This window comes from Thunnus albacares, chromosome 11 (assembly GCF_914725855.1).
Source record: "Thunnus albacares chromosome 11, fThuAlb1.1, whole genome shotgun sequence".
Taxonomy (NCBI): Eukaryota; Metazoa; Chordata; class Actinopteri; order Scombriformes; family Scombridae; genus Thunnus; species Thunnus albacares.
This window is the reverse complement of record NC_058116.1, coordinates 6,021,195-6,049,154: the sequence shown is the minus strand read 5'-3', so window position 1 is coordinate 6,049,154 and position 27,960 is coordinate 6,021,195. Positions and strand designations below refer to the sequence as shown.

Genomic DNA, 27,960 nt, shown 5'->3' with positions numbered 1-27,960 from the left:
CATCTTTGTTTTGGTCTCAAAATCAAAAGATGTATTGATGTATGAAATTTTGATATAGAAACAAATGAATGATAACTTTACAATTTTTCGAACATCAATTGTTTAAAATGTGTTCATTATGACTGTGAAAAGCTGGGAATTAGTTCAAAGCTTGTTCATTTTCAGCAGGTTTAAAGGACAGGTTCACAATTTTTCAAGTCTGTCTTGAACAACAGTCAGGAGCCCAAATAAATTTTGAAACAGGTTTTTCTCACTGTAATCATTCCTCCTGGCCATCAGAAGATCCCCTCCTAATACACTTAGAGTGTAAGTGATGGGGGACAAAATCCACAGTTCTCCTTCTGTGCAAAAATATATTTAAAAGTTTATCTGAAGCTAATATAAAGCTTCCATCCAAATGAGTCAAATCAAGTAGATATCTTTCAGCGTTACAGTCTTTTTAGTGCCAAAGTTCCTCTTTTTGTTACTATACTTCCACCACAGCTCAACAGGGAAACACTGTCCGAGGAAACACAAAGAGATGAGAATTTGAAGCTAAAAAGACTGTAAATGTGGCAGATATGCACTTGATATGACTAACTCAGACTGCTGAAGCCTCATATAAGCTTCACATCAACTTTTTAATGCATTTTTGCACCAAATGACTGTGTGGACACACTGTGGATTTCACTCCATCACTTACATTGAAAACACATTTGAAGAGGATCTTTTAATAGCCAGTATGAACAGGAGGAATGATTACAGTGATTATGGACACCTGACTGTTGTTTTAAGACAGACTTGAAAAGTTGTGAGCCTATCCTCTAATATCACAACTTTTATTTTGAAAACACAAGCTTACAAGCAGATAATGCTGAAAGCTTTTCACTAGCCTGATAGACACAGCAGTGAAGTCAACAGCAGGAGTGTTGTCTGGATACCTGCAGTAAAGTAAGCCTCATTTTCTTTCTTTAATCAGCAATAAGTTAGTGTTGTCACTCATTTAATAGCTGTTGCTTTTATTTGCAAAATAAATGTTACAGAGAGCTGAGGGCTAAGGACAACTTCACTTTGTTGATTGTTTCATTTTGGTTTGTTATTGTTTTTTGTTTATTATTGTTTTCTTAGTCGTTGAATATGAACACATTAGGTGTGTGTGTGTGTGTGTGTGTGTGTGTGTGTTTGTGTTTGTGTGTATGTGTGTATGTGAGAGACAGAGAGAGGGGGAGGGGGGTGGGGTCAAGTCAAGTGTGATTATGTTGGTGATAATTAAAAATCATCACATTTAAAGTACATAACCAACAGGTCACACCAAAAGAGCGAAAGAGAAGAAAAAACACCTACAAAGTCAGCAGCTGAAAGCAGCTGATATTGTGTTATAATGGCCTGCTTGGGTGTGTCCTCTCCTCACAGGCATGGCTGTGTTTGAGAGCTGCTCCGTGCTTTTGGAGCTGAAAAACTTGCCGTTCAAGGAAAAGAAGAAGTTGAAGTCAGCTGTAACAGAGAATGGAGGCAACATCTCCTTTGTGGTCAACAAACAGGTCAGATGATGTGATCACTCTCCGCTGCCAGTGCCTGGTTAGGCAGGTATCACCCTGTTTGTAGAGATGTCAGTCTGGTTAAGGTCCTTTTATTAAAAACAGAATATATCCTTCAACAATATGATTAATGCAAATGCAGCTTGCATGATTATATGTCATCCTAGTGGTACAATCGAGAAGGACGTCATGGCATTCTAGATTTGGTCTGCCTCTGCCTGATGGATATACAGTATTCATATACAATATCAAAACTCACAACTTGTTTTCTGATTTCTGTCTACATTTTCAACAGTGCTCTCTGATTGTGACCAATGACATATCCAACCTGAGCTCCAACAGGCTTCGTAGTGTCCAGAAATACCAAACGCCCGTGGTCGGGATGGATTATGTGTACAGCTGTCTGGGGAGAGGAGTTCTTCTGCCTGTGGATGAATACAAGCTGGATACTTCCTGTCTCTCTGCTTTTTCTCCTGCTCTTTCTCTCTCCTCACCAAGGCGAGATCCACTCTCACATCAAGGTATCGTCTTTCATAGGCAGAACTGTTTCCGAGAGGCGCACAGACATCCATAAATATTTTGCAACATGTACACTAAAACAGGAGAAGAACGTCTTGTGCTCTGCTGTGTTGTTTGCTTGTTTTATGTGGACATGACAAAAATACTTTCATCAGATCACCTTTGTCACGTCCACATGAGATAAAAAAGCAAAACATGCATGTATAGTGTACTGCATGTAGTTATTTGACAGCCGAGTGATGTGGGGAAGTTTTAACTAAAATTTCTTCATTTCAAGTGGGAATCAGTTTGGGTGGACTGAATAGGAATAACATTATATTTCCATGTAAGAAAAATATCATCAGTAAAAAAATTAGGTAACAAAGTTAATCTGTTAAGAAAAAAAATTACTTTCTTCAGGAAGTTTAGGTGTCCACTTCACAGAGTCTTTATTCATGTATATATTCAAATTCATACATAATTCAGGATTAATTAAAGCAGCTATAATAAATATTTTTATAGTAACGCTGTGTGATATCTTAGGGTACATGTCATTAGATACGACACTTGTCTTCAGTTGAGCTGGCTTTAATGTACTAACGGCCATAACCACGTTATAACATGACCAACATGGGGGTACAACTTCTCTTAGTTACTGCCATAACATTCTGCGTAAGACTGTATATAATCCCTCTTAATGGCTAGTGGTACCAGAGCCTTCTAGTGGCTCGGGGCTGCAATGACATGCAACAGTCACTTCATGACACGCTGTATCAAATGACAGTGTGTAATGTGAGAGACATCACTCATAGTAATGAACCTAAAGCGAATTATCACCCTACTCTGTAGCTCCTTTCAGCTTTACAGAGTTTTACGGCAAGTTTTACGGCACTTTACTGTTTTGTTTCACTCTCACCACTCTCACCGCTCTCATAGTGTCATTTTCTGCTGCAGCAGGCAGCTGTTTTTGAGTTAGCAACTAGCTGGTGAACATGGTTGATGGAACATGGTGATGGAGAATTTGGCAGCTTAAGAGACAGATATTCCACTCAGGAGTTGATAGAGCCAACAAACAGAGCTAAAAGAGACTGAATATTGGACTTAAATTCATCAGGTGACCAGAAACATGACTCAAATGATAATGTTGCTCTGTAACTACAGGATGTGTAAATAAGCAAGTGTTTGCTGCAATGGGGCTGCAATATAACAAGTTGTCAGTGTTGTGTTCACAATTTATTTCCACAGCCAAGTGGTCAAAATTTGTTATAATTAAGTTACTGCAGGTTTAAGGGGTCATGTTAATACATGCATACATGTCTATTTTACTTCTGCCTGTGCTGGATTAAAATAATGCTTACAGGTTTCATGTAATAATGAATTTCACATTTCTAGTTTGTTTGGTACATAAAACATTAAAAGAATTTGCTATTTACCATAAGTTGCAATAACTGCAATGGTTGGGTAGGAAAAGAAAATAGCGCCACTTGTAAAAACTCAAAGTACCTCCCAACACCCAAACACAAGGAAATCTGACTCTCACCAGCGCTGGCTCCAATACAGGAGGACTGAATTTGATTGGCTACTGCATTTGACTTCCCCATTGCCAGGCCTGAATATAATCCACGCCATATAATTAACAGGTGATATCTGGAAAATGTTGTGCAAAAACACCACAGCAATAAATGCTTAGCATCAAAGTTGGAGACTAAGTAAAAAAACACAGATTTGCGGATTCTTTCTCAAAAATAACATACATGTTGGAAAATGAAGTAACTGCAGCAGTAAAGTGAAGGACCATGATGGTGAAGGCCACAGCACGCCTAACCCTAAACTTGATATTTGTACATGCACGTTATTTAGCTGATAATGTATCATACTTTTATATTAAAGTGCGGACTATGCAGTGTGGATTTGTACTGTAAACTGTGCAATCAGAGATGTGGGAGTGAAAAATGCCGATCTCTCACTTTGTACTCTCTCAGCTAGTTACAGAAGGCAGACAAACTAAATCAGAATCAGGACTCCACCCAGTTCCAGCACAATGACTCATGATCCCTCTGTGAACCTGCCTTTAACATTTAGCACAGATACAAGTTACAAGTTCCTTGTGTTTTGGACACTGGTTCAGTGGCTTTGTCTCCCCACCTTTGTTTCCGTGATGATATATGGACATGCTGATGAAAAATCCAGTTTACACTCAGTCAGCAGGTTTAAGTGCAAACAACAGTCTTTTAGTTAGATAAAGGGTGTGTTTGCTCATCTGGTGTGTGCTGCACTCTACATTGTTACACATTCATATTTCTTTAGAGCAAACCTACCGCAATGAAGTGTCATGAATGATGTGTGTTTGTGATAATCCATTTGTCACCTTATTTACATAGCCGGTGTGTACTGAAGTTTAAATGCATACCAACTCTAATGCATTTATTGCAGAACATGTGACTTGAGTTTGAGTGTGTTGCTAATGTGTGCGTGTGTGCTCTATCTGTGTATTTTAGTAACTGATATACTGACAAGTAGAGCAGTTGCTGAGCCATCCAAAGGTCAAGCTGAGCCTGTGGACTCTATAAGCCTGACTCAGAGGGTGGAGACTCAAGAAAGGAGTGGAAGCATTCTGGAAAGGTTCAGGTGTGGATAAGAGTCATCCTCATACAATAACACTGTCAATTGTGCAGATTGTGTACACATCATGAAACTTTCATCATTCTTAAACAGTATATAGATTATATATATGTTACTTTGATTAATTGTTATTAATTTCCATGAAAAACTTAATAGCTTTCTCATATGAGGAGAGTAATGCTGTTTGTCCAGATTTTTTCTTTTGTCATTACACCATCAGTCAAAGATTTCAAGGATTATAGTATTAAAGAGAGTAGCTTTCTCACAGCCACTGGCAGGGCACGCTTTAAAGGGGGCAATCCACCATAAAAATAATTTGTTTTGAAAATGTGATTATTTTTTCTATTTGGGAGTTCAAATCCCAAATTTATCCATTCAAAGATGCAGTTAAACCACATGTGCCTCCTGAAAAATAACTAGCGCTCACATGGCGGTAGAAACAACTGGGGAAAACACACTGCTGTACAAGAGCTGGAAAACTAAGTCAGCATTTAGTTTTCTTAAACATTTCTGCAGAAAAGTGTATTCTCAAATAATATATAGGAAATGACATTTATCTTTGCATTTTTGTTGTCATTTGTTAAATTTTACAGAATTTATACTGAAACTGATCATGATATTCCAACATACCCGGATCATTTTCAAGTGGCCAAATATTCCATCTTTGAAAAGGTAAAGCTGCAATTTATTTCTAGGTTACTGCCACCACTACTGTTACTGTATTACAATGATTACTATCCTTTATAATCAACATTTCTCTTTAGATTAACAGCAACACTTGGTGCATTCTGGAGCTGCAGAGTGCCAAAGGAAAGAAAGGGCGGCAATACCGTGTGGTCAAGTATTGGAAGGACGATATAGGAGCTAATGTAAGTCTGTTGTATATTACTGTTTGTAGTGCATCTCAGCTCACAGATTACCTTATTTGCTTGTTAGCAGTTTGGTAATATTTGATTTCTTTGAGCTAGATAGTAAGGACAAACAAAAAGTAATTACAGTAAAATCACCGCTTCAAACTGTGCTATATACATGAGTCAACATTTAGACCATCATAAGACACTAATCTGTCTAAATCCAGACCACATGTGTCCTTGAGTCAGAGTCATCCAGTTTTAGCTCCAGCAGAGTCATGAGTCAAAATTTGGGGCCCATGACTGGACTTGAGTAGAACAACAATTTTCATGTTGGAAGAACATAAAAACATGTACCCTGTCTTTGTGCTAACAGAAGGTGGCAGTGAGGGATATGCTGGCATTTCTGTCCACCTCAGAGGAAGCTCTAGAGATGTACCAGGCCTTGAAAGAGACCCTGCAGGCTTCAGGTCTGCAGTTCAGGACCAGCATCCCTCCGCAGGCCCGTGACCTGGGCTCCCTCCCCCTCCAGCAGGTCCGACACACTCTCTGCACATTGATTCAGCAATTGAGACATTAGCTGACTGCGCTCCAAGTAATAATGAAACGAGTACCATAGCTCAACTAAGTATGCACTGAGTTCCATGATTTGCCAGGTTACCAGACCTTTGTGGTCCGCTCCTCATCTCTGCTCGAGGCTAGCGGCCACTAGCATAACACATCTGAATCCCAAATCAAACTGTTGGCAGTCAAGTTGCATTGTGGGTAACATTGGCGCCAGGTTTTGTCAAGGAAAAAGACTGCATCGTTTTTTTTTCAGTCCTTTTTGTTAAACTGCCCATCATGAAGCTGACAATGTTAAATGTTAATCAGTGCAGTACTCTTTTAAGGTTGGCTTTGTGTTCTTAAGATATCTGTGCCCTTAGAGTAATTACTGCTGCTGGACTTTCATGCTAAATTTAATTAGCTGATCAGTTGATTGACATGTGCCTTGTTTGCCTGGCAGCTGCTGCTGGAGGAGAAGCTGAGCACAGGAAGCTTGTCGCAGGATGTGGGCTTGTTTGTGGAGCTGCTGTGGACCGAGGCCCTGGGTTGCCTTGGCAACATCCTCAGAGTTTCAGTCGACAAACTCAGCCTCAATGATGTAAGGCTTCCCCTGTGGATCGTCCTGTGACATCTCAGTCTGACAGTAGCATCAGCTGTCCCGTCAGCCTGTTGTTTGTTTCACCTTCCAAGAAAGACTGTCGGATCACAAATCTGATTAGAATCACACCGTTGCTCCATGCTGTCTTTGTGTGTGTGTGTGTGTGTGTGTGTGTGTAGGTGAGCAGGGCGGAGGGCTTGTTGATTCAGGCTCAAAGAAAGCAGAGAGAGGGGAATTATGCTGAGGTGATGTCCCTTCTGGATGAGGTTTACACCCTGCTGCCACACAAAGAGCCCCATCCACCTCCCAATGCCAAGCTCATCTCTCAGAAACTGGACCTCTGTCAGGTATCACAGGACATATACACATGTGCAAACACGTGGATACTAGCATTCAGTATAAAACAGGCTAAAAGAGCTAAAAGAGCTATTATAGTTTTAATAAGGCAGATACACATGTATACAGTCATAAAGAACCACATACTGTGTTATAAACACTCTTAGGGTGTTTTCAAAACTGCTTGTTTAGTGTGGTTGAACTGGACTCTGGTTGGTTTTCTTCTTTGATGTGATTCGTTTGGGCAGGTCTGAACACAGCAATCACACTTGGGTGTGGACCAAAACAACCGTACCAAGACCCTTTAAAGGAAGTTGTCTCAGTCTGGTCGAAAACAAATTCTCCTCTGACCCATCTACAAGGCATACTCTGCAAGTTTGAGCTTAAATTGCTCCTGCAGCCAGGTGCGCATACTGGGACACACATTAAAGCGACAGTTGCTAGCAGCTAGCTGGAGAATGAAGGTCAGACCTGGACTAGCAACAAAGTATGTTGCCTTGATGCTAATTGGGCAAGTACGACCTTCTTCAGGACCTTCTTCCTGTTTATGTTGAGCGTAGTGAATATGAGCGGACTGAATGTTCTTTTTGATTCAATTGAATTTTGTGGGAAAAGAACCAAAGGTAAAACATAACAAGTTTATGAATCATATCATGCAAATCATCCACCGATTTGGACTAGAGCAAACAAACCTTAGGTTTGAAAACACACTTAAACACACACACACTAAAGGCTTGTCTACACAGGAGGTGTTTCAGCCGAGTTTTTCAGGTGTCCATTTCATGCATGTCTGGTGGAACAGATAAGCTTCTATACACACACAAGCACAATCCCAAGAGTTATTTTTCACTTCAAGTCTATTTTCTTCAGTTTTACGCGTGTCTCTACAGTGTTATTGTATTATTGTGTGTTAGGCTCTGAGCACTGCAAAACATAGGTGACTTACAATCAATACTGTCCCTTAACCACATCTGACAGAAGACTGAAGCTACTGGTACTTACATGCTGCTTGGATATTCTTACTCTGCCATATTGTTTGTGGTGATTTCAATTTGAGGGATTACATGGTTGAAAAAATTCTGAGACTTCTTCAGCTTAAACCACTATAAACTTAAAAATGTGTTGTGACAGAAATACCATCAGGCTTGTTCTTTTTAGTTCTTGAACATTTGACATACAGTAAAATAGTTTTTAATTCAACAGTACATGTATAGACATTACATTTTTAAATATGAAGATTTGTGTTCATTGTATTTATTGTTTAGTTATTAAAACCTGTTAATATCAAAGAGTATAACCAACTTTGTCTTATTTTGTCTCACAATAAAACACTATTATTGTTTCACCACAAAACATTACAAATTTACAATTTACAGCATGTCTCTGCTGACAGCAAAATGTAAAAAAAAAATGTAAAAAACAAACTATTAGCTTATATCCATAAACCCAAGTCACTACTGTCCTCTGTGCATGTGCATGCTAATATTAACAAAATAATTTCTTGTTTTCAAGTTAATCAGAGATGTTCTGAATGTGAGTGAGATGACCCTGAGAAGCCCCGCCCCTTCCTGTCTGGGGAAGTATCGTGCTCTGAGGTGCAGCATTGAACTCGTTCCCCCTAACAGCTCTGAGTTTCAGGATGTGACTGCTCTGCTGCAGGACAGGTAACTTACTGCCTCAGAACTAAATTTAAAAAAACACTCAAGTTGCAGATAGAAAAGCACACCACCTGTTATTGATATTATTCCTTTTTCATTCCATTTAATGTCACAAATCTACCTTAAAGTACCAGAACTGTCACACAATCCAATACTGAATCTTTCCCCTGGTTTTGAGCAACCCCCTCTAGTGGTACTATACATGCAACTTGAGGCCTTTTTGACATGCTCTCTCTTCTGCTTAACCATCGACTCTCAACCAACCGATACCATCTCCATTAAGCTATATACAGTATGTAATTGTAAAAAATACAGACAAAATTTGGGGTAAATTCTATGAGAGAGCCCAAAAAATGGCTAAAGCAAAGTGAGTTTGGAGGCATAGAATGCAGTTTAATCTTAATAAAATACAAAGATGCTACACTAAAAGACACTATACAAGACATGAAGAGAATATCATTGAAATTAACTTCATCATAGAGAAATTGTTCTAAATAGTAGTAGTAGTAGTTAGTTACAGAGGTAAATGCCCCCAAATGTCCTAATGCTACAAAACAGTCACTGAGTGTGTTTTAATGGCCTTTTAGTGTAGGCAGTAGAGTCCATCCATACACTATATAAATAAATGTATATTTGTCAGATGTGTGCAGTGTCTCACTGCCAGTTTTTCCATCTGTGCTTTGCAGTGCGGTGCAGATCCAGCAGGTTCTACGTGTTAGCAGAGGGGTGGAACTTCAGACTTTTAAAAGTGAGCTGAGGAACATTAAGTCCCTCCTCCACTCCTCCAGCCCCAGCAACTTTGTAGGAATCCTGTCTCGGTGAGATCACACACACACACACACACACACACACACACACACACACACACACACTTACACACAGCCAGTTCAGTATTGGTGTATTACAGGAAAATATAATATAATAATAATAATAATAATATAACATACATACATTTACATTTTCAAGATTATTTAATTTCTCTAATCATATCTGTATTTTTCACATATTATATGGAAAACTTCTGTTATAAAAATTGACCTATCTCTCTGTTCCCAACACGCACACTAAACAAAACTAAACTTACATCTTCACTAATGTAGCAAGCTGAGATTCAGTCTGTCTTTCAAAATGAAATCCAGTTGTTGGATAGTAACAGGTGTTTTCTCACAGAAAGTTATGAAAGAAAGTAATTGTTGGAATATAAAAGCCCAACTATCTGTAGTAAGCGAATGCACCCACCAAAGGAACATTATATATTTTCTTTTGGTTTCATTAAAAAAACAAAACAAAACAGTTGAATCCGAGTTGTAGGCTATCAGTTCAAAAAGTTCACCCTACAGGGTTTCTGGGTAAATAAAGTTCACATTTGCGAGCAGTTATATTCTAATGCTATTAGCTATTATTTATTATTATACATATAAAATGACAGCCTGACAGGTATAGTGCTATAGTGCTTGTCTATATGTACAACTCAACAATGAACTTTGACATGGATTTTAAATGTTGCTCTCTCTCTCTCTCTTTAGTGGTCTGCTGCTGCCTCGTGTTGGAGTGGAGCATCATGGGATAGAAAGAACAGATGTTGGGAATCTTGGAAGTGGAATCTACTTTAGCAATGCTGCGAGGTTAGTAGAATATCTGAAATTAACAAGGTTTATTCCATAAAAATGTGCATTTGTTGTGACATATAACATCCTCTTCAATACAAAAATGTTTCCACTAAAATGAGACACATTGAGTTCACTTTTTTACTCCTGTGACTTCAATCACTCAAATGTGAGTCACAGGTTACTCTTTTTTGCTTTGAAACATAAAAAACATATCAAAACCCAAAAGAACTTCAAAAGCTATCTCTATGAAAATTCCTTTTGAGAAAGATGATATTACACTAGCTAGCCTGCATTCATCATTTCATCATCCGGGAACACAGATGGCAACAACAAAGTCATCTCTAGTAAGCATGTTTTTAGTTTTCCATATCCTCCACCCACAGCACCAGTCTGAAATACTCCAAGCCCAGTGTGACAGATGGTTCTCGGTTGCTGCTGGTATGTGATGTGGCATTGGGAGGGTGCAAGGCCGTCCACAAGAGAGACCCCACACTGACCCAAGCCCCTGAGGGACACGACAGTGTGCACGGGGTCCGCCGTACCCCAAACACTCAGTCTGAGTTTGAGGTAGGACTCTGCGTGTGTGCAAATGTAAATAAATAGATCAGCAGACAGATTGCAGATGAATATTTATTCTTTCTGATGCTAAAGCTGATTTTCCCCTAATATGTGACATAGATCAGTTCTTTATAGTGACGGTGTGAACTGATCAAATCATGTATGAAGGGGTTTCAGTTGTGATTCTGATTTGCATATTTGGTCGTAAATCAAATACATATGTAACTTGTAGCAATGCTGCTGCCTCAGTCTGAACCTTTACATCACAACACAATGTCAACACAAAGTTAAAAGCTTTAACTTTACTCTTAAGGAACTAAAAACTAGAATAAAAGTGTGGACTACTTAAATATTTTCTTTAATTAAGAATGTATTACAGTTTATAAGATGATTGAGATGAAACTTATGTACACATGTCACTGTGTACTGATAACTATTCAATCTGGTGCTCCAGGATGATGAGTACGTGGTGTACAGTCCCGATCAGGTGAAGCTGAACTACGTGGTTCAGTTCAGCATCAATGGAGACCAAATGCAGGAGTTCAGTCCTTCTATCAACACCTCAGCTGAGCCGTGTCTGCCCTCCTGTGACCAAGGTGAGCACTGCATACCTGATAAATATACTTTCGAAGTACAATTCTCTGGTCCAAATTTTAGTGAGGAATATTTTGCTTTAGATAGCAGAAAAGTTGCAAGGGAGAAAGGAAGGGCTTTTACACCCTGATGACAAGAGGTCTTTAAAATGTTCAGTAATACAAAAAGAATTTAAGTTTCACATTCAGAGATCACAACATATTTGGTTTTACATTTTTAAATGTAATCATAATTTGTTAAACTTCACCTGCATGTGTGTGTGTAGTGATGAGTTCTGAGGATGACAGGACTGAAAGCATTAAAAACCCACTGGAGGATGTGACAGCTGGACTGTTGGACAGTTCTGGTCAGCAGCTCCCTCTGCAGGCCGTCCATGTGAAGTGCAAACTGATGGATCTGCTCTCTCAGGTGAAAAAAAAAACTTTAATGACACTAAATTTGCCAGGCCAGAATGTCCATTCAAGTAACAGTTTCTCTTGCATGGAAATCTTGCATCAACCTCCTAAAATCCATCCGACTATCAGATGTAAATATTTTACTCATTGCTGAGTTTACTGGCTGACATCTTAAGTAAAGCACTGACAGTATATGTCTCTCTGTCCACTTTTAGGTCATCATCTTCCAAAAATACACCAATCTTAGCTCTGTGCCCATTGAGGCGAAGTACGTCTTCCCATTGGATGATTCTGCAGCAGTGTGCGGATTTGAAGCTTTCATCAATGGGAAACATGTGGTGGGACAGGTAACACAGCTTTACATTTTCTGATCAGAAATTTCTGTTCAGCTGTTTTTGTTTGTTTGTTTGTTTGTTTACCTCACCTGACTTTAATACTACTTACAGTGAGTAATTGACTACACAATTTGTGTGGGGAGAAAAGATTTTTGTCTTTTGGAGTGAAGCAAACTCGAGAATATATTGTAAAATGTATTGTAAAGCTTAGTCAGATATTCTCATGAAAACATTTAAAAGCTGACATTAAGGTGACAACACTAAGGATATAATTAACATTTTTAACCAATTATTCCATGCGTTTTTTGTCTGTTTGGATCTCAGGTGAAGGAGAAAGAGAAAGCTCGCAAGGAGTACAAGCAGGCTATCGAGAAAGGCCATGGAGCCTACCTCATGGACCAGGATGCTCCCGTATGTCCAGCTTCTGCACTCAACCAAACACACATCATCATGCTGATTCAAGCTTGAAGTCAGGCGATCTCTAATTCTTAAATATTAGACTGATCGATGAGCATACCAGAATATTTTATAGCCCCTTTTCACAGCAAACTGTGTCAAACAAAAATGTATTTGTACACTGATTGTGATGTTGTTTTTGTGCTCCCTGCAGGACGTGTTCACTATTAGTGTGGGCAATCTGCCGCCCGGTGCAACTGTCCTCATCAAAGTTACCTTTGTGTCTGAACTGATCGTCAGAGACGAGAGTATTTTTTTCTCCCTGCCTGGGAGTGTTGCTCCGTGGCAGGAGAGTGCAGCGCTCAACCAGACCACACAAGTGAGAAGAGCCCAATAAAATCTATACTAAAAAGTCCCAGCCCAAAGTCTCAGTTCCTCCTCTGTCGGCCATCAATAGTGTGAAAAATGGCAAAAATCCCCCAAGGAAGCAAAAGTCTATTATTGTACAATGTATGCATGTGCTGTGATTTCTTCAATTCAGTCTCCTTATTTTCCTTCTGGTGGATGACTAACATATGTTTTTATAGTTTAAAGACAAATCAGTGTATGACATAGCTAACATATCTGGACTTGTGGTGTGTGGTTCTCAGTTTGAATTTGTAGTTTGCCTATTGTGTTTGTGCGTGATTAAGCCATCATTACAGGATAAATTATTAACTGAGGCCAAGTGTTGGTGATTTTGGTATTTCTCTGCTTCATTAGGCCTGTCTCCTTCTATCTCAGCTTAAGCTCATCTGTGTTTTTTGTGGGTTTCCCTTCGCTCTATAGGTCACTTTGGAGAAAGTGTGTGTGACCGATGAGGCAGCAAGTACAAGGTGAGCCATATTCTGTGTTGTTACGATAAAATATTTACATTCCTATGGTGTTTTTTTTTTTTATGATGCACGCTGAAATGTGTGCAGCTAGATGCTGTGTTCAATGTGTTACTCTTTCCCCACAGAGAGTTCACCCTGGACATGTCAATTGAGATGCCCTATGAGATCACCAGCCTGCAATGCATCACTCACAAAGTCAAGATGAAGGTAACTTTGGTGTTTTCACATTTTGTTAATAATATATTCAGATTTTTTTTTGAAATCCTCAAAAACAAAGACCACCATGGAGAAAACAGACTATTAATCAAAAGAGGCTGCTGCAAAGCTGAACGGAGATGGAGAAAGACAAGTTAAACCACTGTTTAAAAAAGGCAACACAGATTGTTTTGTCATCACTACATACAGACCAATCTCCAACCTGCCTTTTCTGAGTAAGATATTAAAAAAATGTTTTTAAACAGCTGAATGATTTCCTCTGTGACAACATTGTGTTTGAAAAATTCCAGTCTGGTTTCAGGGCCCATTACAGAAGGAAACAGTTCTAGTCAAAGTGATGAATGACCTTATAATGAACACACATGAGAAAAAGCTCTCTGTGCTTGTCCTGTTAGATGTCAATGCTGCATTCGATACTGTAGACCATTACATTCTGCTGGACAGACTTGGGTTGGTCTCTCTGGCACGGTTCATAAATGATTCAGGTCTTACTTAACTGGTTGACAGTTCTTTGTGGCCGTGGATGAACGATCCTCCAATAAAATAGACCTGACATGTGGTGTCCCTCAGGGCTCTATCTTAAGTCTGTGTTTCTGTAATGTTCAATACCTCACTTTAGTGCTTAGACAATTACTTCAGCAGAGAATTTGTTGTAATTATGATAATAGCATTGCTATTTATTTATACGTTTTATTTAAATTTATTTATTCTTGTATTATTCATGTAGAAATACTAAACATCAGCTAGTTACAGCTTCACCAAAATATACAGTGTTTTTCTGTGTTGTATATCATTATACTTTGTTTTTGGCTGCTGCTTAGATTGAGGAAGCAATTTTAAGACTTCACAAATTAGTTAAATTTGACCAACAATTGATCAATCCGACATTTTATACCCTAAGAAAATAATCCAGTCATTGAAAAAATTTCTTAATGTTTAATCTTTAAAAAAAAATCATGATATACAAACCAAGCCCAGCTTCTCCATTTTCATCCTTTTTTTCTCTCCTGTGTGTGTGTGTAGAGAACAGACTGTAAAGCCGTGGTGAGCGTGCTGCCAGGAGAAGTGATGGGTCCAGAGGGTTTCCAGCTCCTAGTCACTCTGTCTGAGGTTCACCTGCCCAGGATGTGGGTGGAGAAACACCCTGACAAGGACAGCCAGGTGTGTCTGTCTGTCTGTCTGTTTGTCTTCCTCTCTTTCTCTCACTGTATTTCTTTTTCTTACTATCTCTCACTCTCTACTGCAGGCCTGCATGTTAGTTTTCTATCCAGACTTTGACGCAACCTCCAGTCCAGCATGTGATGAAGTCATCCTGTTGCTGGACACGTCTGAGTCCATGAGGGGGGAGTCTCTCCGTACAGCCCAGAGACTCGCCCTGCAGGTCCTCAAAACCCTCGACCATAACCTCAGACTCAATGTCATCTTCTTTGGCACAGGTCAGTAGTATCCTTAAAGTTTTTAACCAGACAGAGGAAAAACACAAGTGGGCAAGGTGAGACAAAGTGAAATCGTCTCACTGTTTAAAAGGAAGCTCAAATTGAAGGTGACAGATGGATAAAGGAATGAACTGGACAACATAAAATTAATAATACTTTTTTGGGTTTGGTGATCTGTTACTCACTTGACATGCAAGAGTTTGTGAGCACTTAATCTCACACAAGCTGAATATTATAAACATGTAATATTAAGATTATTCTACCTTTACATGAAAGTTGTTATAAACCACACTGTGTAGATTACTGTACTGATTACTGTCACAAAACTAATGCAGTAAACACATTTTGCAGACTTTTACTGTGTTTTTTTCTATCAGATCATACAGATGCTTTCCAGACAGCGCAGCCGCTTATTGAAGCTCGTCAGGCTGCCGAGAGCTTCATCAAGGTGAGTTATTGTCTGATTCTTAAGTTTAACTGTATAACAGCTAACAAGCTGTATAACATGTTCAAGTGTAAAGTGTATTAGATCTTAATATACTGTTATTTCAACTAAATTACAAAAAATCCCTACTACTGGATTACTATACTGTAGTAATAGGCACATTTTTATTACAGCACCAAAAGTGTTTTATGCTTCTTTTGCACTTGAATGTGTAATAAACAAATGTTATTTTTCATTAATGTGAAATAGCTTCAACCTGATGCAGCCATGAAAGGAACTTGATCTTGTGATGATAAAATGTATGCTAAGAAATATTTGTAAGTAGATTTTATCACCATGAAGTAACAAACAACACCAGGAAATCATGGTGGAAATGATGACTTTGGTCTGACTGGTCCAGTGAAGATGAATTTCTTATGTGAATGTAGGGATCCCTATAAAAACATACAGAACAATGCTATATTACATTTAAACAGTAAGTAACTAGTGTTTTATTCATAGAGGTGTTTCTCATAGCTTTGATTTGTTTTGAGTAATTTACACTAAAGATAACAAAATCTGAGAATTTCACATCTAGTATGTGTAGACAATCCATCCAAAAGCTAGGTTGAGTAAATTTAGTTATTTAATCGCAGAGGAGATGAAAAGTATGTTCTGAATTTACAGTACATACTGTGTTAGATGTAAGTGTTTTAGATGTACATGTACATTTCTGAAATTAGTTTTTTTTATTAAATACAATAATTATAATAGCCCAATAACAAAAGAAATACAAAAAGTGCTTACTTTAGTGCCCTTATTTAACCTGCACATTTCAATTCTTATTCTGATAAGATGAAAGGTGAATAGGAAAAAACGCTCTTAGTGTTTTCCATGCCTGTGGCCAGTACACTGGCTCTGAAATGCTCCTCTCCGTCCTATCAGCGCTTTTCTCCAGTAGGGGGCAGCACTGAGCTGTGGCGGCCCCTGCGAGCTCTCAGCCTTCTGCCTCCATCCCGTGGTGTCAGGAATCTGCTGCTACTGTCGGACGGCCATGTCCAGAATGCGGAGCTCACCTTGCAGCTGCTCAGAGACAACGCCCAACACAGCCGCCTCTTCACCTGCGGCCTCAGGTCTGAATGGGTCACAGGGGATATGAAAATTAGCTTAGTGTTGATGTTGATGAGTACCATGCTAGATGGTGCAGCCCCACTGTACGCAAACTGACTGGAAACAAAATCCACACTCATTCATTGTCTATGGGAAGCGACTAATTCGCTGCACAAAGCATGCTGGGATACCTAGCGACATGGACCAAGCTGGCGGTGTGACAAGAGGGCAGGAAAAATTCAAACAGTGCTCACATCAAGACAGCCTATCAAGCTACAGCACCGGCGACTTTCTGAACAGCTATGTGTACAATCATGAGACACTCCCACCCATGCCGACAGGCGACCAGCGGGGCAGGGAGGACGCAAGATTATACAAATTGGTCGTGTAGAGTGGGGCTTCACCATAACACTGTGTGTTCAGACAGAAAGTGATGTGAATTTTAGACACGGCATGACTGCATCCAAAATCAATGGAAGGATGCGATAAGGCACAAATTCGCCCAGGGTTGCGCAAAGTGATGCAAAGACGCATCCGCACAAATTGAAAATGTTCCAACTTGTGCAAAAAATTTGGCATAACTGGAGGCTTTATGAATTTGCTTCAAAAACAGACATAGACAAGAGGAAAAAGGTTTGAAAAGTCTCCTGTGAGTTCTGAGTTCAGTCAGAAGCTGAGCTGAACACGGACACACTGGCAAACATCTGCAGTTAGCTAACGTACAGTTGGTGCAATGGTTGTCTGGGGGCGAGACAAAATTAAGATGCTGACCTATGAGTAAAATTTCCAAATCTATGACGGAAAGACAATTTTGATTGAAGAGGTGAAAAAAACATGTAGGCAGGTTAAGCTCTTCAGAGAGGTTGTTTAATACTCTGTGATACCTGAGGCCTTACATAACAGTTACATAACAGTTATGTTAAATGTTATACACTGCATTGGTGTACAGTGCTGCATTACTTCACCCTGTGTGGAGTTAAACTTTCAACAAATATAGCTGCTGTGCTTTGTACTCTGAGATTCTTTTTTACAGACATTTTAAGGTGTGTGTTTATGTATCTCTGTCATTTCAGCCCGACAGCCAATCGGCACATGCTGAGAGCCCTGGCCCAGGCAGGGGGCGGAGCCTATGAATTCTTTGACACAAAAACCCGACACAACTGGACAGAGAAGGTGAGACTGAAGACCTGATTGTTGGGGCATCTTGTTTACACAAGATACCAAACATGTATTCCACATTGTTGGTTTGAATCCAGACTTAATATCTTAACACCTATTGAATGGATTGTCATCAAATTTGGTACAGATGTCAATGTTCCTTTCAGGATGAATTGTAATGAATTAAATCAACCCCCGACTTTTCATCTGGCGCCACCATCAGGTCAAAATATTAATTTGCCCGTGTAAAGCACCTCTTCACACATGCAGCATCATGCCAGGGATGATATACTGGCAATCTTGATCCCGTGGGCTGCCCCTCCAGACCTGACATATATGTTGGGAACCTTTCTTTGAAATTTTAATGCAAACAACAGCTTTGGGATATGACTAATATGCTTTTAAGAATGGGGGAAATAACTACTGCTATTCATCTGCTCATTTGTTTTCTTTTCGGCCATAGGTGGCATCTCAGGTGAAGCGTATGGCATCTCCTGGCTGCAGCTCAGTGGCAGTGAAGTGGCAACAGTTCAACCCAACAGCGCCCCCTCCTGTGCAAGCCCCCAAGCAGCTCCATGCTTTGTTCAATGACTGCCACACTCTAGTCTACGGTTTTGTGCCAAACTGCACTCAGGTATGCATTTTATATACATTATTACTAATTGAATAACAGTTTTGATTTGTTTCTTCTTTTTACTTCAGATATTTTCATATATTTGTTCATATATTTTTCATATAAGTGTGTGTATCATTTTGAATCTCAGTTAAGGCTGCAACTACCAGTGTTTTTTAATCATGAATCAATTAATCTGTCGATTTTTTCTTTGTAATTTTTGAGAGCCGAAGGTGATGTCTTCAAATTGCTTTGTTTGTCCAGCCAACAGTTCAAACCCAAAGATATTATATTTACAGTGATTAATGATCAATTATTTAAATGATGAATTAATGAGTAATCAAATTGATTAATCAAAGAGTAATTTCAGCACTAATCTCATCTTACTTCCTGCCTTTACTTCATATAGGCCACCCTCCTTGGCAACCTGAGTGGTCAGGAGCTGAAAACCATGGTGTCCACCAGTGAGCTGCAGAAATCCAGGGGCACAGTAAGAACACACACACTCACGCTCTGTACATCACAACTGACAGATCTCAACAGTATCTGCTGTATATGTTTAAATAATAACACTGTGAAGAGGTGAAACTTTAACATTAATTAACTTTAACTAGTTTACCCTACAGACACTGATGCATGTTGACGGTGATTGTCATAATCATGAGGATGATGAGGTGATGATTGTTATGTGTATTGATGTATGTGTTCAGTTTCTTCACAAGCTCACAGCGAGGGCCCTCATCAGGGATTATGAAGACGGAAGCCTTGATACCAGTGAAGCTGAACATGAGGTGTGTTTGCGTGTGTCAGAGTGAGACCTAAAGCAACCCCCCCACCATCACCACCACCCCTGGTTTACTTTTCTAGCTTGAGCTTGACATGTTGACATAGATTTTTGCTTTCTTTTACAGGGGAAGAAAGCTGAGCTGAAGTCCTTCATCATTGAGTTAAGCAAAGAGTTCAGCATCCTGTCTCAGTTCACCAGCTTTGTGGCCATTGAAGAAAGGGTTTGTGCATTTTTTCAGGCTCCTTTACATTTATACTGTCATTTGTATTCACTTCTGGAAGCTGTTCAGTACAACCAACCCCTCCACCCCAACAGCCAGTCACATTACACCCTGGACTTGAAGGATTTGTCACATCGTATTTTGTAGTTCCCAAACAAACCAAACTCCCCTACATTGTTTTAGGACTCAGACCAAACAGAGGGCTTCACAGACATCCCCAAGTTAATCGCAGAGGAAGATGTTGACTTCCTCCCCTACATCAGCTGGATGTCTCGTCAGGACTCCAGAGAGGAAAAGGAAGTGGAGTGTTTTGATGATGCTTGTGACAGTTGGTCTATGGAGGTAACCTAATGCTGTGTGTAGTGTAATCAGGAGTTTTACCAAGTTCCACTTTTATGAGCTGCATTTGTCTCTGTTGCAGAAAGTGTTGGTTGGATCGTGTTGGACTGAAGTGGATGGGGCGTCCTCTCTCTCTTCATCCACGGTTAGTCCCCTCAGCATAAACTGTAGCTGCAGATTTGTTATTTTAGGGGTGACAATAAATACATTTTTTAAACAGAGCTGCTTTTTTGTGCATGGACAGTGTAAAAAATAAACAATCATGTTTCTTTCAAAAGTGCTGGTGTCACAACACCTGTAAAACCCACGGCTGCAACGCGCCTGTCTGGCACAAGCACATATAATTGTCAAAGCAGGGCAATGCCCAGTGCTCCTTTGCTGTGGTACATTATTCTAAGTCTTCCCACATGTGCTTCACAAAGAATGCATTTTAATGTGAAGCAGGCAGAAGCAGGCCATTATTGTAAAAGCTACTTTAGGGTGTGTTAACAGCAAGGTCAGCTAAAGGTTTTCGTGATACAATCAATCTAACAACAGATTTAGACATTGTCCTGCACTTTATGAAGAAGAAGTCGGACACAAAATAATATGTACTACATTTTTGACAACGCACGATGAAGGAAAGTCAGATCAGGAAATGTGATGATTGATGAACATCAATGAACTTTTAGTTTATAGTTGTTCAGTTTAAATTTGTGAAAAATTAGGTCCTGACTCCCTTTGTGTTTTCTTCATAATTTCTCTCCTTTTTCAGGATTCCTCTTCTCTGGAGGACATTGTTCACAAAAGGAGTCGGAGCATGAGCTTCATGGAAGACGGAGATGAAGTGATGGAATGTCTTTTTGGGAGAGAGAGTCCAATTGATCTGCACTTGGTGGGAGGTTTCCATCTTCCTGCTCCCCCTCCTCCTCAGGAAAATTCTTCATTTTCCCAACCCCAAGCATCTCCAGTCCCTCCACCTCCACCTCCCCCTCCTTTAATTCACTCTTCATCCCTGTCATTTGATTGTCTTCCTTCTCCTCCTTGTTTTATGTCTCCTCCTGCACCTAATAGTCTTCTTTACCATAATGAAAGGCAACGTGTATTCAGTGAGTCACCACAGATGCACAAGAGTTTCAGGAGCTTACGGATACCCACTTGCGGGCAAAAAATGTCTCATAGTGATGTGCGGGTGGAATACAGATCGCACCACAGAGCTTATGTGCCAACTAAGGTGTTGAGACAAAATCTGTCAGCTAAATTTGCAGACACAGAGGTGAGTTCCACTGACTCTGAGGAACACACAGCTGGACCTGCATCTGCTCCAGATGATCACTCAGATGATTTTGCAAGATCAGAGCCATCTCTTGGAGGCTCAGTGTTCGCAGCTGAAACAAAAAGCTTCTCTTTTGTTGAGGCCAAACCTAATTCTGCAGTTCAACAACAGCAAGCTATGGCAGCAAGCTATGGGAAAAGGGGCAAGTCAATCCAAGTTCAACCCCTTAACCCAGATCATCCAACAGAAGATGGCACTCCAAGTCCAGTTTACGCACGAACAGCTTCTTATAGAGAAGCGAGTTTGCAAGGGTGCTCTTTATATACAAATGAATTGATGTCTGAAGCAGACATCGCACCAACAGATTTTTCTTTTGGGGCAAAACTGGCCCAGAGTGAACCTGCAGCTGGTGGAGGTTTACCTGTCTCATGGGGGAGGACTGCACTATTCAGACTAGATCGCCCTTCAGCTGGGTTCACAGTACAATCAGCAACTGCAGTGTCTTTAAGCAAGGAGCATCCTTATCCTCTTCATCTATCCTCCATGTGAGTCTCAAAACAATTATTCATTTTTTAGATTTGCTTCATTTGAGAAAATCATAATGTAAACACAATTTTACAACAACAAAATATTTTAAATGGTGGCAAGGCTGTGGGTGACAAAATGGATAGTCTGGATCATCTCCCTGTTAATTGTTCTGTGTGTATGTGCATCTACATGTATGCAGGTGAAAAGGAGAAAGTCGGCATAAGTGTGTTTATCTATAGTATGTTTACCTGTCTGAATGTATGTGCTTTATTCATATATAACAGTTGTCACACTATTGTCAATATTTACTAAGACTGTCCTGCTGTGATCATGTTTCAGGAATATGTCCGCAGATCCTGAAAAACTGAAGCTCAAATGGACAAAGATTTTCCAGATGCAGCATTCAGTAAGATATGTTAAAATGTCATTGGGTGTGAAGCCAAGGAACAGATCAGTTTAAGATGTGTGTAGAAAAGATTTGTTTTCATCATGGCTGCATTTTATGCAGATGTAGCAGTTCCAGGGCCCTGGTATTGTTGGTATCAAGCTCCTAAATTAAATCTTTGCTTTTGTTAGCGCCAAGTTCAAATGTTGGCTATATTAGCTATGGTTTATCCAATTCCAATCCTTTCTTTTTTGTAACCCATTGATCTCTGGGACTTCTGGTTGTCACAAAGGCTCAGTTGTGCTTTCTTTCCAGTGTAAGGTAGTACAGTGGTGGCGTGCGTCAGTAAGCAGTTGCTTTGCGTCTGTTGTAGCAACATTCCTGTTATGTTCTGCCATAGTTTCAAAAGTACAGTTTAAATTTTTATATAGTCATTTTCATTAGATGTCATGCTTACTTTATGGCTTTTCTTACAATCCAACATAGAAAGCATTTTAAGCAGTGTTTTAGAAGTGTTTTTGACCTCCGTCACTTGTGCGTCTCACAGAACAGATATGCTTCCATTTTATTAAATGTATCAGTCCACACTGAATCCAAGAGACATGCATCTACCCAGGACCCCCTGCATTTTTTTACGCTCTGAGTCGAGTATTTTTTATATCCTCTTCCTCATTTCAAGGGGTGTAATCTGCACAGTCAGCTGTTCAAATCGCACAAATATCCTGCTGTATATGTGTTTTGAACTTATTAACGGTATCAACATTGATTGATCAAGGCTCCCAGTCTGTCTGTAAGCTGCCTGTTTCACTCACTCAGGAAGATTCCCCTCACTTGTTCTGGTGGGCAGGGAAATAAAATCAATGAATCAATAAATACAAACACTGTTGATTTCTTCACACGGAGCTGACATGCAAACTATTTTGGTTTAGTACATTTCTGCTGACAGTCAGCCTGGTGAAGACAGACGGCTGCTTCTGTGGACAAAGACACTGAACACAGGTCGGAGTCGGTGTGGCTTGAATGGATAAAACATGTTTACGCATGGCTCACTTTCTATGTGGATTCCCAGTTAGCAAACAATTTCTGTGCCATTATACATAACGTGTAACATATTACATTGAATTACATTAATTTAGCAGAAGAAACTTACAATAGCTGTGCTCAACTTCAGCATAGGTTTTTGTCAGGCTGACAAAATATATTGATACACACTTACATGTATCCATACATTTGTCATTTAGTATTATGCTCATGTTAGAGCTGAGGAGAAGCTGTGGCTCTCATCTGTTGCATCTCAGTGTGAATAGATTGTTTGAATGGAAAAGTTTTGGCCTACTGTTTAATCTTTTCTTTGATTAAAAAAAAAACGTTTTAGCTACCCTATACTATAACCACTCTTGCTGTACTAGCAATCCACAGGGAAGAGGGACATACTGTATATTATATATTATACATTTTAGTGGCATGTTCTTACCACTTTGCATAGAAAATGACATATTGTGATATTTGTCTGTATGGTTGCAGGCGGGCTACTGGGAGTTAACAACAGAACTGGGGCAATTCATGAATATCAACGTACACCTCTTTGCCAACGTGTTCCTGAAAAACAAGGGCATCTGTTCTCTAGGTGAGCATTTCCTCAACCTGTTTCAGGCCTACAGAGTGGAAATAGCTTTGTTATTTCTGATCAAGTTGAGTAATTCTAACTTCTTGTTGGGAGTAGAGCATTAGGATGAAGCAGTGATAACAGAAATATTCACATCATTTGCTCAAGTAAAACTACCATAATGGAAAATTGCTCAATTACAATTTAGATTTAACATTTTACTTAAAAGCAAAAGACTGTAAGCTTTAAAAGGCCCTGAAAACATATTTTCTCATTCAACTTCTTATCATGATCTACGGGTTCCTACATGAACACAGCATTTTCTGCTCAAAGAGGTCTGTGGCCTGCCTTTAAAAACTGATACAGATATCTCAGCCAAAGTCTGAGCTTTGGTTCTCACTAGTTCCAACCAATGTTAAAGACATGCATAAATGTGTATGTGGTCTAGGTTTGAGAGCCCATGCTGACATCCTGAGGCTGGTGGCGACTCTTCTGGTTCTGCAGCTGATGAGGGTGGAGAAGCTGGAGGAAGGAAAACTTCTCCGCACACTTTTCTGCCTGAATGACTCCTCACAGCCCAGGTCAGTCCACAACAACATGAATAGAGTGAAATTAATTTAAAATGATTAACTTGTTTGCTATTTGTAGAGACACATCAACCGAGTCTAAACTTGGCACCTAATGCAACTAAAATACAAGTTCAAAACAAGACATGAAGCCTGACTCATGTTAGGTTCAAGTAGAATCACATGTGGGTTACAAAATACAACAGATTTAAAACGTCATTCAAAAATACAACATAACAAGAAATTCAGAATCCAGCAAAAAAAGTTAGAAGAGGAACTAATCTATACAAGTATCAGCACTTTAGTTAAACATGACTTTGAATTGCCCAATGCCCTTTAAGGTGCTACTTATAATTTAACTTGCCTTGTTTAACCTAATTTACTAATTTGTGAAAGTATCTTAATTTATACTAAGTTTCTTGTCTTAATTATTTTGTAAGCCTAGGTATCACTATTCCCTGAGTGGCTTACTCTTTTGTTAATGACTGACTTTTTCTTCTAGGCCTGAGCGGTGGGAGAAAGTGAAAAGGGCGGTGGACTGGGTATGCTGGGCTGACCAGCAGTACCCGTGTGTCTACAGCCGGTTGGAGTTTGGTTTGAGCTGGGAATCCTCCACCCGTCAGCTGCTAGGCTATGAAAGTCTCCTTCCCTTCTCACCTCTCAGTGGTCTGAACCTGCAGGGGACCGCAGCGCCTCTGCTAGTCCACAAAGCAGGCCAATAATACTGAGGGAGCATGAAGAGAAGATAGTGTCAAAGAAATTGACAGCCTTTTTGAGGGGATGAGATTATCTTTTAGATTTATTTGTACATGCATATGCACATATTTCTTTGCCTTATTTAAAGCATTTTGAACCCTCTGTCAGTGTGTTTAAATGCACATCAGTAAGCAGGATATAGTCAGCTTTATGCAGTAACGTGATTTCTGAAACAAGTAACCTGTTTTCCTTAATTGGGGTTGTGGATTTGAGAAACCAGATTTCTCCAGTTAGATTTCTCATGGAGAGATTCTGTACGGTATGGGTATCTAGAGTTCTAATTGTCTTTTTACATAAGCACATGCATAATAAAGCCTTCAGAAACGGAAAGCATAACTGTATGTGCATTTCCATCCATCTGTTTTACGAGCATTTTCAATTTGAGCAAAAAAAAAAAAGCATGTGAGTGGAAACACTGAAAATCTCATCATTGGCTGATGTAGAAAAGTTGATGTGTCCATATAAACAAAATGCAACAAAGTGCAATTAAAACAGACTTAGCGAATAAATCAAGTCACATACTGTAAATAAGGCATGAAACATATTTACAGGGAATATGTATGAAATAGTCTATAGGTGGTGTGACGGCCTTCTGCTGTCAGCTCTATACATTGTGTTATGCTTTCATCATTGTGGTGCAATCTATTCTGTTTAATTAGAGCTGGGCAATGCTGTAGTGTCACCCATCAGCTGGTGAGGGATTTCCCTCCTTGTCATGGCCTCCAGACTACCTACTTGTATTCTACGTCTTCAGCTGGTCTTCTCCTCCTTGTCACTGGCATTAACCATCAATCTCAAGCTTGCACGGACAATTGTCTAAACTGATAAATGTCACTCAGTGCAAACACCTGGGGTGGCTGTGATTTGATCTGAGCAGCATCTTTGTTGTATTATTAACTCAGTTAACCTGTGATAGTTAACCCTGCTGTTGGCTTCAGGCTTGTGTGAAATTTGTTGTACGGTTAACTCGTTGAGGCACTCGGTTAGTGGCTCTGGGACTGGGCAGTAGGTTTTAGATTGTTTTGTTATTTTCTTACATTTGTTAGCCCATGCTCATGCACCACACCTAGTAGCCCGTGTGTCTATTCTGAACACCAGGCTAAAGGGGTGGTTGTTTGTGTTGTACTTCTGTTTTTATAGGTAAGAATAATGAAGTCAGACAGGTATTGTTTTGTTTTGTTAACCTGGTTTTCGCATCAGTGAGTTAGTGGGGATCTGTTGGAATAGGAAGTGAAATTTTGTTTTATTTGTTTCTTTGTTTTGGGTCCACCTGCAGCCCTTTCTTTTGTTGCTTGCCTCAGTTATTTAATCACACTGAGTTTTTTTTGATTATTTGGTGTTAATGTTTCAGTTGTGAGTCTGCAAATTCTTTTATTGTGACCGTAAACAATAAACAGTAGTGCCTGCCTGACTACATCAGTGTTTTGTTGCTTCCCTAAGTCTTAATTCTTTCACTTCTGTAACAGGTGGTAAGTTACTCACATAATGTTAGATCTGCAAAATCACTTTCTGCCACCCAGTTGGCATGTTTTAGCATATACTGCTAGTTGTGTTTACATGAAGCAACACTGTGAACAATGTATAATGGTTTCTGCCTTAGATAACCGGATACTCCCTGCTAATGTGGACAAGGCACTGGCAGAAGGCTGTCCTCTACCTCTGACCGAGGTATCGATCACCAGCTGTTGTTGAATCACTCTAGTCAGTAATGCATGACAGCCAAATTACAAAAAAATGTGTGGGTAAAAATAGGTGTTGGAGGTTTGAAAGTACTCCAAGTTGACCCTTTAATAGGATATCTCTGGAGGAGGCCCACTCTGCCAGTTGAGGGCGCTCGCCCGGTTTCATAGGGTGACGTCAATGCCCTGACCCTTACATTTTTTGCCAGTTCAATAGATGTAATAAACCTTTCAATCAATTATGTTTCTTATAGATTCTACACTGAAATTATACCTCTCTCACAGGTGCATCAGGTTAATTTCAATTAACAGATCTAGACCTGTCCAAAACTGTTAATCAATAAATATTGCATGTTTATTCTTAGCAATTCCCATTATAAATTTTCAGTATAAATTAATTTAGATCTCATGTCAGCCATATCTCAGGGGGGGGCGTCTTTCTTACCTTACAGGGACAACCAGAAGACCTCGCAGATGAGCACAAGCCAGGAACTTTGGTTGGAGTGAATAAAAATACAAACCAGTTTTATTTGGTTTTTACAAAACTGAGTATTACAAAATGTAAAAAGTAAAATACAAAACTTGAATGTAAAAGTTAAAAAAGAGACAAACCCTCTTTAGGATTTAAAGGGGTCAAAAAGGCCATAGAAGCAAAAAAGAGCGACAAAGGCCAAAATGCAGAAAAAGCCCCAAGACCTCTTTTATATCATTCATCTTAAAGCATCTACATCTCAAATCTATATATGGTCACCAACCAGAACATCATCAAATATTTTCAAGACTTCACGGTCACAGGTCAAGGATGCAGAGTGTCTGTGTCAGGTGCAGACACAGCTTGCTTTGCAGGCCACCAGATTCCTGCTGATCTAAGCAGGAGTGTTAACGTGCACTTGCACAAAAGTGTAGTTACAATTCAGCTCAACTGATTTTCCATCATGTATTAGTTAATTGTCAATTTTCATTGAGTCTTTGCAGAGGATTATTTTAGAGGTAGGTTTGGGTGGAGTGTGTCTCAGGAATACTATGAACTATGACTACAAATTACAAGCACAGATAGCACAGATAGTATCTGTGCTAATGCCTATCTTATTGCACACAATAGGTCTTTTAGCACATGATTTTATATTCTGTACAATTATTGTACAATAAACTGTTAATGGGAGCCCATTCATGAATTGGCTGCAAACAAATTGTTTCAAACATCCAGTTTCAAACAAAAGAAACATTGCTTTAATTTATCCTTAAACACAACCACAATGTAAAGCAATGTTTTTGTCTTGTGACCCCTTTCAAATGAAGCAACGTCTACTTGTTAGACTAGGTTGACTACTTCAACCAAAGAGCAATTTGTTTTTCTTGTTTTATTATAAAATCCAGGAATTAACAAGACAAAAGCAAAGATTAAGACCAATAACCAGAATTTATAACCAGTCTTATATGGGTTCAGTGTTCAATTGCAGAAACCCTCAGGGAGCCAGGAAAAATGCTCCCTA

The 27,960-nt window shown here is 39.5% G+C and overlaps 1 protein-coding gene across 1 annotated transcript; it reads left to right on the top strand.

Moving 5' to 3' along the window:
- The first annotated feature begins 862 nt into the window (after nt 1-862).
- parp4 (poly (ADP-ribose) polymerase family, member 4) lies at nt 863-26,202 on the top strand. The gene is made up of 36 exons (XM_044366221.1): nt 863-930; nt 1,393-1,520; nt 1,813-2,038; nt 4,514-4,643; nt 5,231-5,309; nt 5,402-5,506; nt 5,865-6,023; nt 6,495-6,632; nt 6,812-6,979; nt 8,481-8,632; nt 9,313-9,444; nt 10,153-10,251; nt 10,620-10,803; nt 11,249-11,390; nt 11,654-11,796; nt 11,999-12,130; nt 12,443-12,529; nt 12,729-12,893; nt 13,343-13,389; nt 13,515-13,596; nt 14,629-14,766; nt 14,852-15,041; nt 15,419-15,489; nt 16,411-16,598; nt 17,649-17,748; nt 18,197-18,367; nt 18,756-18,836; nt 19,057-19,137; nt 19,258-19,353; nt 19,537-19,695; nt 19,775-19,837; nt 20,447-21,492; nt 21,815-21,881; nt 23,385-23,487; nt 23,915-24,047; nt 24,535-26,202. Exons 2-36 carry the CDS (start codon nt 1,395-1,397, stop codon nt 24,752-24,754), a joined length of 5,403 nt encoding a protein of 1,800 aa, XP_044222156.1. The 5' UTR covers nt 863-930; nt 1,393-1,394; the 3' UTR covers nt 24,755-26,202.
- The last annotated feature ends 1,758 nt before the right edge of the window (nt 26,203-27,960 follow it).